We start from the raw sequence: 14,814 nt of genomic DNA, 5'->3' as shown, positions 1-14,814 counted from the left end.
GTTGCTCCGGCCACGGTCTCTAAAGCATAGTTGATGACCTGTTTGCTGTGATCTGGTCATGCATTTGCGTGTTTTTATCTAAGTTGTGTGAAAAGGACTGATCTGAATGTCATTAAATATTTTCCTGCGCACCCTGGTGTTCAGCATGGTTTGTGGCTGTAGCAGCCAAAGAGGTTTCTGTGTCACTGGAAGGGAAAAAGGAAGTCGGTCCCTCAAAACTGAAGGTGCTGTAAAATGATTGCATCAACTCATGACATAAAGGAGAGAGAGTTGGAGAGCCTAGTGGATTTGTTTCACATGGCAGTGAATTTATAGATGGGAACTACATTTGATAATTTTTTTTCCTTAGTACAACTCATTTTTGTGTCATGCTCATTAGATCAAGGGGGCCAAGGGCTGAGCTTTTTCACAAACTGTCATGTGTAAGTAGGAGAGCCAGTGCCTGACCCCAAAAGATCGCAGGCTGAATGCATTAGACTCATGAAAGACTGGAAGGAAAAGAGGTACAGAGAGAGAAAGTAACTTTCCCAAGGTCATGTAAAATACAGTCTAGACTGGCAGAGTCTAGACCGTACCATAATTCTCACGTCACTAGCCCTCCCCGGGTTTTGGACGTTTTGCTGACAGTAGTTACCCAGGTAGGGGTCCTCGTTGTGAGTTGGGCTCCAGAGAGCTGTAGTCTCTAAGCATACATTATTTTCACAACAGTAATATTGTGACTGTGGCTAACAAAAGTAAAGCATTTTTTCAGCCCGTCAGCACAATCGAGAGATCAGTCTGTAGCCTCTGAAAATGAATTTAAACAGCACTGCCACTATCAAACGTGATTTGAAGTGACTGTATATTTTGTACCTCACTTCACAAGGCCAAGATGATGATGATGATGATGATATCCTGTATTATCTGTAACATGATGAGGTCATTTCTTGCCCACTCATGTTTCTGGACATTTCAGCTAGGGCAACAGTCATTGCCAATGTCAAGTCTAGTTCTGAAAGATCTGTACCAGCTTCCCCATAATTTTTATTCCAGTAATTGAAATGCTTTCAGATCTGAAAAGAGACGGGCAGTTTTCAAAGTCAGGAATAAGAATAGGGGGGTTGTTTGGTTTTGTTGTATTTTACCAAGATGAATGGTTGCATGGGAGAAATATGAAGAAAATTTGGTGGGGATTTTAAAAAGTAAGTTTGGACTGCGCTGCAAATACACATTTTCTGTGCCTGCCTAGAGTTCGGCTGCTGAACTCTGCAGTCAGCTCTTTCATGGGTTCCTGGAAGATATAAATGACTCTTCGTTAGACCATAAATTGAATATCTTCATGTTAACACATTTGTATTTCCTCTCTTCTTTTTTTAGATTGAATATAAGCTTTGCAATGGGTCTGACAAAGAGTGTGTGTCTCCAACAGCCAAATTCACAAAGAAGGAAACACTGAAGGTATGTGCAAAGCAGCCAAGTCAGCATCAGCTGACTTTCTTTTGCAAAACAAGTAGTACCTTCCAAACAAACCATTGGGAACTACTCTGAGTCATTTCCCAAGACTCAGAGAAGCCTCTGACTCTTCTAGGAGTCATTATAGGCCAAGGGCATTCACAGGCTTTATATATGGGTAAGATTATGTACTGCAAACAGAACAGATCAGTGTAATTATTTCACGTTGTTTGTATGTTCCAGAGCTATTGGGCACCTCAGGAGGATTGTAGTCTTTCAATTGGTCTTGTTAGGAGGGGTACGCCTAGGCAGTCTGAGCAAATTATTGCTTGAACACTTGCCTGTCTACCAAACCAAAAGTACAAATAATTTGGTTTGGATGAAATTAGATTTAATCTGTTTAGTTTCAGGGGTAGGGACTATTGGGTATTCAGTCTCTTTCCATTACTCCCAAAGGAAAAAACAGATTAGATTCTATTTAGTGGAACTTCAGGAACAAAGAAAATACCTGCTATCCTGTTATGCTTTTGTTCTTTCTTGTGCTTATTTCTGGGGAACCTGTGCTGGGTCAAGTTCTGTGTTATATGTGGCTGTCCTTAATGCATTACGTTCTTTCCTCCCTGAAAGAGGCCATGATTACAGCTGCTGTATTTTCTCTGTTCTCAACCAGGTACAAAAAAAAAATTACAGACAGGAGAAGAAAAGAGCTACCAAACAACTCTTCAGTGCTCTAAAGGATCCCAGCGTAGTGATCACAGCAGACTGGCTGAAGGTATTTAATACAGACTATTGCTTCTGAGGGCTGTAGGAAAAAATAAGTGAGAAGTTGTCGATGTGTCTGAGACTTGTACTGGCACTTTTTTTCACTGAAGGAAGACTGAATAATTTTGAGTTGAAGTTGCTGTAAAGCCATACTTAAATAACGGCTAGAAAAGTGGAGTTATGGGGAATATTTACTTTCCATCTTAACCTAATTCAATCCATCTGTATCATGTTCTTAAGTAGCAAAAAGGTCTCAAAAAGTGCATAGTGCAAAAGGAAGTGATAACGTTTCTTTCTTTCTCCCTCTCTGAAATTGGAATCTGCTGGCCTCTTCTCATAGATTTGTTTTTGTACTGAAGGGGGAATAGACAGACTAACAGCCTGGAAATGGGCAGATACAGCTTGTTCTATATATGGTTGGATTTTGTGTTGTCACAGCACAAAATGAAACATATTGGACCTGATGACAACTGTAATTTCTTCTTGTGCAAAGACTCAACTAGTGACAGCTTCTCATTGAAGTCTGAAACTTTGTATGTGCAAAATAAATTTGGATTGACGTTGAGAGACCTTACCTTTGAGCACTGTTTTTCTCCTTGTTTGGGGCCATTTAGTCTTCTTGACTAATAGTGAATTGATTGCCCCTTTTATCGTGACAAAACTTAATTTCCAAACATCGTCAAATACATAGCTCTAAAAATAAAAAGTAATGTGGGATTTCATGAAACAATACTATCGCATTCGACCGGTGTGGAAAACCTCCAACATTGTTCTATGAGCAGTATTAGAGGCCAGAAAAGTGAGATGCATGTGGTTTATTTGAGAAATTAGATTGGCAATAAAATGTGTCCAGAGTTTAGTGTTGATGATAGATAAATATAGAGATACTTGTTTTTAATATAAAATGCCTATTGCCTGTTTGCTGTGGCTGGAAATTTCTGGTTCAGCAACAAATAATGCTGGACCACAAAAACAGAACAGTGTCATAAAATTTGAAGCTTGGCCTATGTACATTGAAGATATGAAGACCTTAGGCAAAATCTAACCTTACTGAGAAACTTCCCCATTCTTAAAGCTGTTATCTCTAATATACACTATCAGAGTTAATGTTTTCTGTACAGGAGAGAGAGTGCATGGAGTAAACCAGCCGGAGAAAGTGCTTTTAAAAATGGGGTATTTGACAAAACCCATTAACACCTCTCTTATGCAGAATGCTATTAAAATGACTTATAAGTCAAGTTAGACTAGCTATAACATTTTTCTGTGCAATGTTCTAATTGGAGTGTCTTCCATGATTATTAACAAATCACACTCACATCAGCCAGCAGTGCTGGTTGTCTAAAATATTAAGCAAGCTGCTCACACTAAGCCAGTAATAAAAATATGAAGATTAGATTCTGATAGCCAGATTCACAAGGTCTGGGATTTTGCCATGAGAACCATAGGACTGCTCAGATACTGCATTGTGTTTTCCTAAGTGCATCGTAGTGTGGCCTTGGGAGAAACGTATACTGGCAGTACTGTATAAATACTGAATAAATGCTGTTTCTCTTTTAAGGAGCAACTTAAGTGCCATTTTTTGTTCCCTCCCTGCTTCCCTCCAGATTCGTGGGACTCTGAAGAGCTGGACCAAGCTGTGGTGTGTTCTGAAACCAGGAGTGCTGCTGATTTATAAGACGCCAAAGATCGGACAGTGGGTTGGGACAATCTTGCTCCATTCTTGTGAGCTGATCGAGAGACCCTCCAAAAAGGATGGCTTCTGTTTTAAACTTTTTCATCCTTTGGATCAATCAATCTGGGCTGTAAAGGTAACAAGCCTGATGCGTCAAACAACCTCTTCTGGGTCACCAAAGAGTCTGAGCACTAGTATTAGCTGGCATTGATATTACCTAGATTTGCAGTAACTCAGTTGCTGTTAGTGATGGTGAATTGACTGCATCAGAAGATTAAAGACACCAAAGCTTGGTCATAATATGACATCAGAGGAATGTGGTGCATTGTGAGTAGTGACACAAATGTGTCATTCCTGGTGTATAGATGCATGCATAGAATGAAGAAAGGGGAAACACGTTAGTGCAGGAAAAAGGATCAATACTTAGAAGCTATATCAAGCCATGGCCAACATCTTTAAAAAGAGATGAGATATAAACCTTAATTAACTGACTTCTGCGAAACAAGGATACACAAAACACCGAATGCTTTGCACAGCATTGGAAGAGGGCTGGCAAAGTGACAAAAAACGGATTAATAATGTGACTTTTTTCTCTAGTGCCTCTGAGGTTTGCGTGCGTTTGTGATGGACTTGGAACTCAGTGGTCTGCTCAAGCCTTGATGGTTCCAGAAAAGTGTGACTTTGGATAGGTTGCCTTAGTTTTCTCTTCTTTGAAATGGAAATAGTGAGGTTTTCTCCCCTTCACTTTTGAGTTGTTTTTCAGTCGTGTTGTTACCCACAGACTGAAACAGTCTATTCCTATACACACACAATAACTCCTGCAGTGACCTCTGGATCTCCCTGTAATGCAAATGATTAGTAATTTCTCACACTTCCTAAAATAACTCCCTGCAAATTGGAGAGAGCTGCATTTCTTTTTTTTTTTTTCTTTCCTTTAAAAATAGGCAAAATGAAAAAAAATATTATCTAATGCCTATAAGCAAAGAGCAAGACCCCAGTACCTCCTGAGAAGCATGAGAGCATCATCTCTTGGATACCCTGAAGACAAAACTCAGATGTTCTTGAATTCTTGTTTCCCCATTAAAAACAGTGACTCAGCAGAGTTACTGCAGACATAAATTCTCTAGGAGACATCACCGGTGTAAGCAAGGCATTACAAGCTAGTGCCTTGCTGCAAGGTGGTCAGCAGAGTAAATCTGTTTGGAAAGACGCGTGTGAAAGCGATGAAGGCATTTGTCATTGGCATCGGAAGATCTAACAAAATGGAGGGGAAGCCCTGTGGGAGCAGATCAAAAGGCTTACTCCTGCTCATCCCTGCAGTTAACTGAACAGTTCTAAACACAACTGTACAATCACTGTAAAAAGTCTTGCAATTTTTAATAAGGTAGGAGGAGAGAATTAAAATTAACCTCAAAAACCAGGGGTAAGAACTGCTATTTTCTGACAGTAGCTCAGCTCTGATCTCTGCTTAGATGCAGTGCTTTTGCTTTAAGTCCCAAAGGTTTCATTGCTACCTTGCTTATTCAGTTTTGAGAGTTCTGATGCTTTTTTAAATCAGAGCATGCACCCCAGAGAGTTGCTGATCATTTGCTGTCCCTGAACAAAACAATTCCTTGTGACTTGACAGGTCAACTCAATTCTGCTGAGAAGGACCGTCAGGTGAAGTGGTGAAAAAGTAGAATCAAAAGTGCAGTCAGGTACGGAAAAGTAGTGTCTCTGACATATCTGAAGTGTTGTGCTAGAATGCCCTTCCTTTGATACGAGTCATCCAAAAGCAGGAGGAGCTTTTATCAATATGCATATGTATCTGAGCGCGTGTATGTATATCTAAATCTTGTCGCTTTTTAGAAAATATATGACAGAAATAGGAATTAGTGTATTAAATATGAAGGGAATATATCTCTGAAAACATTCGTGTACTAGAGGAAGTCCCAAGAGATTTTAATTTTAAAGTCAAAGTAATACGCTAACTCATTTGAGACAGATATTTAGAAAGTTAACATCTGAGCTGCGTAGTAGGATATTCCCTGAAACCTGAACTCAGCGTGGGTTGTTATGTGTGGTAGATGCTTTCAGCCACAAGGTGAACACCAAAATACACATCAAGAAATCCACCAGTGAACTGCTTGATGTCAGAGAAGCTGTCTGCACTCTGACAACAGTTTTAAGGCTAAAACTGCTAAAAATACTGTTTCATTTTATGTCATTTCATGGCCACCTTTTAAAGCAACTGGAGCAGAATTGAGTGATGTACACTGGTTCTGTATAACTGTGCAAAGAAAGCCTATTTCTCGTGAAATATAGATTAGCCTGAGCTTAAGCAAAAAGCCCAAGTTACTGTCCATCACAATAGAAATAAGATCTGGCTAAACAGCTTTCCCTTTTGGCTTAAATGGCTTGTGAGATTTTCAGGTGTTTTCCAGACTGGAGTTGATGGTCCAGCTTTGACTCACATCAGTGGACTTGCAGCTAACTCAGGGTAATTGATGAGCACCTTTGTACATGTTGGCCTGGCTGCTCAGCAGTTTTTGGATCTAACTGCAGGGTTCAGTCCTGGAACAAATGTCTGGTTCAAGCACTGCCCTGCGCATTTATAGTTGTGCTAGCCAAGTAAGTCTGATGGGCAGGCATTTAACTCCGATTAGAGCAGGGCAAAATTTTGGGGTACCTTTCAAATGGCAGGTAGGTAAGCTGTAAGACCACTACTTATAGTTGAAAGCTAAATATTTGCACCAGGGAACTGTTTTTCCTATAAAACTCTCAGATGTCTAGAGCTATCTTAGAAACATTGCTAAGGGGAGAGAGTCCTTTGTTCTACACTGCTTCCCTGGCTTTTCAGTGGTTTTATCCTGAAACTCCTGCACAGTGCAAATGGATTACACCTTTAACCTGTTTGCTCTGCCTGGACCTTTGTAACCCAAGACCAAAACTGCCAAAGTCTCAAAATCAGTCAGCTGCGCAAGCAGCAATAGAAAAGCTTCCCCCTCACACTCGGAGTGCTGCCGCAGAGGCCCTTTGTCCATTGCGTGAAGGCGGCGGGATCCCACGCTGCTTCAGGGAAGACACTTTTTGCCAAGATGACTGCAGGACACCTGGTGATCAGTGTGGGGGTGTGAGGGCCTGTCCTCTTGCTTCGCAGAGGGAGTACAGGGCTATCAGCTGGCAGGGTTTGCTCAGCTGTCCCCCAGAAATGTCCTGGAATAGTTGCATTTTCCCTTTGAGCTTGCTCAGAAGCTGCTGAGCAGTGTGGTGTGGGAAGGCGTTTATTGACTGCAGCTTGTTCTGACATTTATTTAGAATGCTAAATGAGTGGGGGTCTGACCCACTGAATCTGGGAATATATATAATTTGAATTTTGCTGATTTTAAGAACTTTTGAGTCATTCCTTTAAAGAAAAAGTTCTAGTAATGGGCTTATGCTGCCACTTTTACAGTTGTTTGTTCTACTCCATAGTATAACACAGTTAGTTTCATCTTCGTCCTTACAGTTATCCATGGTACCGCTGATGAAAGGGATTCTTTCCCCTTTTTTAAGCTTTGTTTTAGGACTCTCCAAAACTAGTCATGCTATCTAAAACAGTGTGAGTCCACTCCTTTTTCCAAAGCCTAATCAGCATCTGTTTGATAATGCCTTTTGGGTCTCAAATCAAATGTAAAGACGGGAATGATCTCAAGATGATCCTTTCTTCACTCTGCTGTCTAGAGGCTGCAGCTGAGCTCTGGGTCCCAGTGCAGCAGGGAAAACATTAACTTTTAGTGAGAGATAATTGTCTTGGAGGTCTTAGACTCTAAACAGGCATGATGCTCAAATGCTGGGAGACAGAAAGCATTACCGTCTTTGCCGTGCAGATGCAGAGCCTCATTTTCTCTGTGGAGATGTTGACTTTATTTTTACGGCCTACTCTTCTTTTCCTCTTCTTTCTGTGGGAAACAGGCCACTCCATGTATGTCCATGCCTTACTATTGAATATATTTCCAAAGTGACCTGGCTGCTCCTCGTGTTTATCCACATGCCTAAATGTCTGTTAAAACCTCATGTTATTCCCTCCTTCCCTTTCTTCCCTTTGCTCCATTTTTTTTGGTAATGGTTCTCTGGATCTGTACTGTTTGGCTGTGGGTTTTTCCTCCAACAGAGCAAATACCAACCTCTGCGCTGAAAACACAAGTAGTGGTGTGGTCAACAGCTCTCAAACACCCTGCTCAGCTGCAAGCTACCGAAAGGGAAAATGCCATTGGGAATGACGCCTGATTGCATTAATGTCACTAGTAATGTCTTAAGCTGCTCTGTTCTGGTTTACTAATCTAATCTCAACTTTGCCAGTCCTCACTATTAAGCCTTTAAACAGTCTTAATTTTGTGAAACTCTTGTGGGAGAGGGGAAGGGAAAAAGAAGTGAGTAACAAGGATCCCGGTTTCTCCTGGCAGCAGCAGAACCCTGCAGATGTGAAGACCAGAAGCTAGGCTGGAGACTGTTGTCTTCTCAGCACTACATCTTTGTGGCATACACTCAGAGACAATTTGGTGCTTGTCCTATGCTTGCACTCTTCTATTCTTTCCATTCAAACCAAACTCTTTGGTTTTCTGGGTGGAACTCCGAAACAAAAATCCAGATGAAACCACCATTTAACTACCAGACACTTGTATACCAGAGCAGTTTTCGGTAGCAGTTTACTTGCTCACCAGCTAACGCTAGGGAGAAGACCTTCTTGCAGGGAGCAGAATGGAATACTGCAAAGGCCCGTGTAAGGGAGGAGAGGCATACTCAAACTGCAAAAATACGTCTACAGATTTTCAGCATTGTGTGCTATTCTCAAGAAACTCAGGGAAATATTTATTTGAGCAGACTCCCAGTTCCACCCTGCAGTTGGCATAGTGGTTCTGTGAGTATTGGTGACATTTTCTGCTCTGCATTTATTTCTGTCATGATGTCTGCGTATTTGAGAAAGGATCTGCTTTCATGTTTGTTACAAAGTGAGGAAGAGGAGGAGCTGAAGGAGGCTGGGTCACTTTGGAAATGCAACGGAGGAGGAGTGACTCCTATTTATTTCAGCCAGGTTGTGGCATGAAGCCCATACAATGGGAGTATGAAGCTCTGCTCACTGGGTACAGGAACTGCCTTTTTTAGCAGCTTCTGGAGCTCGAAAGAGGGGAAAAGCAGGGAGGAGATCAAGGTGGGAGCCTGTGGTTCTGCTCAAAGCAGTGCCTAATCCAAGATGGACTCTACCTCCCTGGCAGTCATTTCTGGAGGGTTGTGCTGAACGGATTGTGGCAGGATGTTTACCAGACACTGTAATCTTTTTTTTGCTACAGCTCTTAAACCAAAGGCAACATAAACAAGCAAAGCCTACTTTTGTTAAAGCCTGAAGGGGCCGTTACCCCAGGCACCACAACACAATGTTCTCAAAGGGTCTGGACGTACAGGTGAAGGGGGCTGCATCCCAGCAGCATGTGTCCATGCTGGGAGACATTTGGTCCCGAGTCTGTGGTTTTCCCTGTCTCCTCCTTTCCCACAGACAGGTTTGCAGGATGGAGTTTCCCCTTTGTTTCCTTCCAGAAAAGCTGTCATTGCCTCTCTGCTAGAGGCACTCACAGCGCAAGGTGTGGGTTCTGCCACACTGCCAGGCTGCAGACAGACTCGGTGCGTGTTGTGTGGGACATTCTGTTCAGGTGTTGCACAAAGATGGCCAATAGAAAATATTTGACTGTTTTTGTCCCAAGCAACAGAAATGAGATTCTTCCATTCCTGAAGATCTGAATAAAACAGAGTAGGTTTTGGACTGAGCATTGGTTAGACCAAGCCCCATTTACGTCAGAGTTCATTACTGCTTTGGAGTTGCAGCAGCAATATCATGATTACTGATGAGTCTATAAATTACTCCATCTGCTCCTTCCTTCTCTCCTATCACAAACATACACACTCTGCCCAGGAAGGGTAGAACGACGCTGAACAGGCCATTGCATCTTCTGTGCCTTACATCTTTTTGTCTGGGTGCATTTCCAGGGCCCAAAGGGAGAAAATGTTGGTTCGATCACTCAGCCTCTTCCCAGCAGCTACCTGATTTTCAGAGCAGCCTCTGAATCGGATGGTAAGTTTTGGTCTTTGTTTGCCTTCTCCGGATTGCGTACCCTGTGCTAGTTAAGAAAATAGGTTGATGCAAACAGAAAGGCATGTGAAGGAAAAAGTGGCTGCTCACCCAGCTTGAGATGCCGTTCATTAGCAATGGTCGGAATAGGTCAAGCATACTACAGGCACAGTTCGCATTCCTCAGTGAACGGCCACCTTTCTGGGCATGTGTGTGCAAGAAGGACTTAGGCTTGTAGCTGGGGAAAAAACACTTAAGTCAGTATGTATATAGTATACTAAAGGATGAACGGAGTTGATCCCAAAATTGGGATGAGAGAAGGGCTTAACTGTTTCCTCAGTTCAGCAGAGACTTCAGTGGGTTAACTGCCTATGTCTTATGCTAGGTAGCGATCTGTTGGAGGAAAATAATACAGTAATACTGAAGAACTGTTGATAGATCTCTCTCAACCACCAGAATTTTCCTGTCAACTTGCTGTACCATGGTTTACAGTACAGCAGGCCCAGATGCTGGTGACTCCACATGTAAAATACCATTCTGGGAATTCACAAAATTATGGAAGGTAAATTTAGGTCAATACATAACGGGCATGCCAGCTTGCTATGTGAAAATCTCCACAAATTACTTTAGTGGACCTAAAAAATCAGTGATTTATAAGTAGATAAGAAGATTAAAACTCATTCCATTTGACCTTCGGTGTAATTTTATTTTTTTTTTCCATAGTGAATTAACCCAGGCTGTTCATTTTATGGATATTTTTCACCTACCTCACCAAGGGTGTTCATGTAGCCCATGTGCTCCTTTGGGTCTCATCTAGAGTAACTTTCAAGGACACAAGGATTTTTTTTATGGAGCACAGTGGGCTTTGAAAGTGGTGTCCTTCTGATCCAGAGGTTAAGTTTTAGGTTTTCCTGAAGGCTGGAAATGGGACAATGTCAAGTGCACATTTGACATGGCACTCAGAGTAGGAGGAAACCTTCTTTCGTTACAGGCTGGGTGTGCTTTTCTTCCTAGTACTGTGCAAAGAGGGCTGTTGATAGGGAGGGATACCATTTGGACACTCAAAGCTGCTTGCAGATGCCAGTGTAGTGAAATGATATGAAGATAAGTGGAACTTGTAGAGCCGTAGAAGCACGTCTGTTTCTTTCAGTGTTATGCTTTCATAGCTTATGAAACATTACAGCTTATTTGTGTAATGAAATACAGGATTCCAAGCCGGCTCTGATTACCACCTGTCTAGAAAAGGATAGTTTGATACAATAGTCTCTTGGAGATAAAAAGTGCTGTTGGGGTAGAGCTGCTAAGTTACAGGCATTTCAAATCCTGAATGTACAGATATCCCACAGAATAGATGTATGAAACAGTCCCACAGAGTTCTTAGGCACCAAATAGCTTCAACTACTGTCTGTCAATCCGTATGTTCTAAATTATTATTTTTTTTAGGGACCCATGTAACTTGTCTTTCCATTAACTTAATTAGAAAGTGTGCAAAGGGACCAATGTGGTCATTGTATATACTCAAGAGAAACTGCTGTCTCATAAAGTACTTTTTTTTTTTCCTGGCATTTCAGCTACCTTCTAAATGAAAACTTTCATTCTGGTGGAGACCTAATGATCAAACCTTAAAGCCAGCCTGGTAAAGAGAGCTGTGGCTGAACTTCCACCTTCTCTTTTACAACGACTGCCGTACGTTAGGTTGAGTAGAATAGCTTTAGATTTGTTCTAAGGAACCTTGCCCATAAAGGCTCCCAAGCTAGCAGTAGCTCCCAAGACATCATCAGAGGTGAGACTTTTCTAGCTGTAATCTCTCTGTCTGGGTCACACAACGCCTGCTGAAAAAGCACAAAAGGGACCATATCTGGGACATGAGAATTTTCAATATTTAAATGCCTGCGGGAAGCTTTGTGCCCAGTGAATTACTACGTGTCTCTGGTGTCATAAAAGCTTAAAATAGTGAGTTACTGAAACATATTTTAAAGCCAAGATATTGGCCAAGATTCTTGGAGAGCATGCAGAGGCCAGACAGATCGAAGTAGAGTTAGTTTAGGATTTAGTATGATTTTCCTGTACTGTGCTGGTTCTCTATAGTAGGGTCTTCAGGTTAGATGGAAAGCTAATGTGATCAAGGGAAGGAGGAGGAACTGTGATACCTGTCAATCAAATGTCATAATCACGTATGTAGAAAATAACTAGGTCTTTGATTAAGGGTGAAATAATATGTGCTCTTGAATAGCACTAGTGACGCCCTGGAGCCACCTGCACAGGTTTGGAGCACTCACATTGTGCCTGGTAGATCCTCACAGTCTGAGGAGGTGACGTGGAAGCCAGCATGAAGTGAAGCTTTGGGATGTGTCCATTTAGCAGTGGACTTCACAAAAAAATGTGATACAGTATTGCACCAGAAATGCTAGCATGAAAAGTGGTGTAATTTTCAGCTGAATGAGAGTATTTGACTTCACAGCTGAGGTCAGTGAGCTGTGAGAAGTGGCTGTGCCTTGTGCAGGAAGGGAAGGATGTGAATCAGCAGGCAAGAGAGAGAAACAGCTGATACATCCAGGACAGCCTCCCTCCCAAACACCAGAGCTGTCCTGGCATCGCGACTGTGCCATGCTGCTTTGGTTCGTTAGCCTTTGTGGGGGCAGTTTTGGGGGTATCTGCTCCACTGAGCGGTGTAGACAGGCTGACAAATGGCCAAACACATGGTGTCACACTCAGAGGTGAGTGACTTAGGAACATTATTAACGTCAGTAGGTGGTATAAAACATATGCAGCCAAGGACACAAGGAATAGAAACTGTTACATTTAAAGAAATCTGTATAAACTGCAGCAAATTAAGGCTTGTACTTTGCAATTAATACAATTTGATTTTAAGCTCAGAAGACACTACTGAAATGGCTGTAGACTGTTACATAGCTTTACCTGTTGTAAAGAGGTGTCTCCAAGAAGGTGTACCTGAGTTTGTTTGGTTTCTTTAACGCACTGAACAAACATACAGGATGCAGTTCTGGTGAAGAGAGGCAGGAGCTGAAGGCAGAATGAGCCTAAGCTCGCTGACACAACTGGGGCAGGTGGAATCTGTTCCCTAGCATAATGTTAGCGTATATTTGTAGTATGTTCACATCTCCTCCGTAGATGCAATATGGTGTGAATCTACAGCATCTCTGAGGAGGTGTCCTGACCATCTTCTTCCCGTGTTAGTGGAAAATGAACCACAGAGCATTTGGCAAATTTAACGTTAATTCATAGAGGCCTCTGACTTACTGGGGAATATTGAGTTGCAGCGTATGTTAGATGTACAGTTCTGCTATCCGGGCAGCTATATCATGATCAGCAGCTACATGTCCTACTTCTTCTCTCAACATTTCAGAATGTCTTTCTCCCCCTCTGCTGTACCATCTGTGACAGACTGTTGGCAGGATTTAAGGTCCTGACTTCTGGACAGCCTGCAGAACCGCTGCCAAGCTACAGGAGATTTCACACTCAGAGACCACAGTAGCAGTCTGCTTTATGATGTGTTTTAAAGACACGTGGAAGGTCACGTCAGCCTACAGGCTCAACATGTACAGGCACAGGGTCTTTCTTTCTTGGCAGTTTCGGAAAAGAAAATTGCTTTTTCCAAACCAGTGACTGTATATGCATTTCGGGTTTGTGCTGATTCGTGGCTTAGAATTAGTAGTTTAAACCTGTCCCAAGCTTCCTGACTGGACCGTTCCAGAGCTGCCCCTGGGATTTCAAACCAGTGCTCCAGACCTCCTAAGCATTTTGAGTCGCCTGCTTAAATCTCGTAGTGCGGATCTCCACCTTGCCACGGGCAGTGCCACCGAAGGGGTTGCTAGAGAAATTCAAAGTGGCAGATTACCAAGTGGTGAAGGCTTAACAGTGGAACTCTAAACCACACTTACATTTTGTTCCCTGTGTCTGTCCTCTCCTCCAGGCATGCTTTGGGTAGTCTCTGTTGCCTGGTGTGGATGGAGTTGTGTGGAAATCCTGACGGCCTGGCTTACAGTGTTGTTATTTCATTGTTAGGCACTGGCCCTTCCCCCAGAATTGATGCCCTGATCTAGGGAGGAAATTAGATTACTGAAATAAGGGTCGCACACAGAAGCAGTGAACCAGGAGGAAGATTGCAATTTGATACCAAGTTCACAATGAAATGTATCAATGGATCCTGGCAGTACTGGGAAAAATAGAATTTACCTTCTCAGCTTTATGTCTGCCCTTCATATTTCTTAGACCTTTCACAGCAGTTTAAAATCCAGGCATTTGCAACCAGACTTCATTTAGCTCAGTGCATAAACTGTACCTGCAGCTAACTGAGAGATTGCATCCTTGCATCCTGACAGCCAAATTGTAAAAAATTATGCATTGTACATCAAAATAAGCAGTCAGCTGAATATGATGACCTTCATGTTCACTGACTGAACCAAATCAGCCTCTTCTTCATCATTCGTGATTTGTGTGCACTTGAGCAATATTCATCGTTTCCAGGTGACAGTCTACTTCAGGCTGATTTTTAAAAGCATCTATCTTGCAAGTGTGAGGCACGAGGCCAAAAGCTGGATGACTTTAATAATTCAAGAAGAATAATATTCCCTTAGTGATGCCTGTCTGGAGGAATGTATGGTTACTAGGTATGAGGCTTTTGAAGTCTTAATTGACAAGAGATTCATTCCAGACCTTCTGTAGCTACAGGAATGCAATGGAAAAAAAAGTATAGTCCCAGACTGAGATTTTGGTGTGCAACAATGTGATTCCATCTTGAGCAGATTTTTGTTATTGGTGAGTCCTGAGAGAACACTGGCTACTCCTCTAGGATCAGCTGTTGCAAGATGTGGCAGATAGACTTGGCACATCAAATTATGAGTTG

General features: G+C 42.2%; 1 protein-coding gene across 4 annotated transcripts in view; it reads left to right on the top strand.

Annotated features, from left to right (window-relative positions):
* Positions 1-14,814, top strand: part of OSBPL5 (oxysterol binding protein like 5) — a 182,317-nt gene that overhangs the window by 131,767 nt on the left and 35,736 nt on the right. For all 4 annotated transcript variants that reach the window (XM_056354277.1, XM_056354279.1, XM_056354280.1 and 1 more), the window contains exons 4-7: positions 1,357-1,437; positions 2,102-2,203; positions 3,798-4,001; positions 9,866-9,950. In XM_056354277.1, the coding sequence (XP_056210252.1) occupies positions 1,357-1,437; positions 2,102-2,203; positions 3,798-4,001; positions 9,866-9,950 (472 nt within the window). The remainder of the gene's footprint in view (positions 1-1,356; positions 1,438-2,101; positions 2,204-3,797; positions 4,002-9,865; positions 9,951-14,814) is intronic.

This window comes from Falco biarmicus, chromosome 10, assembly GCF_023638135.1.
Source record: "Falco biarmicus isolate bFalBia1 chromosome 10, bFalBia1.pri, whole genome shotgun sequence".
NCBI lineage: Eukaryota > Metazoa > Chordata > Aves > Falconiformes > Falconidae > Falco > Falco biarmicus.
Note: the sequence above shows the minus strand (reverse complement) of the source record. Positions and strands in the feature narration are given on the sequence as shown.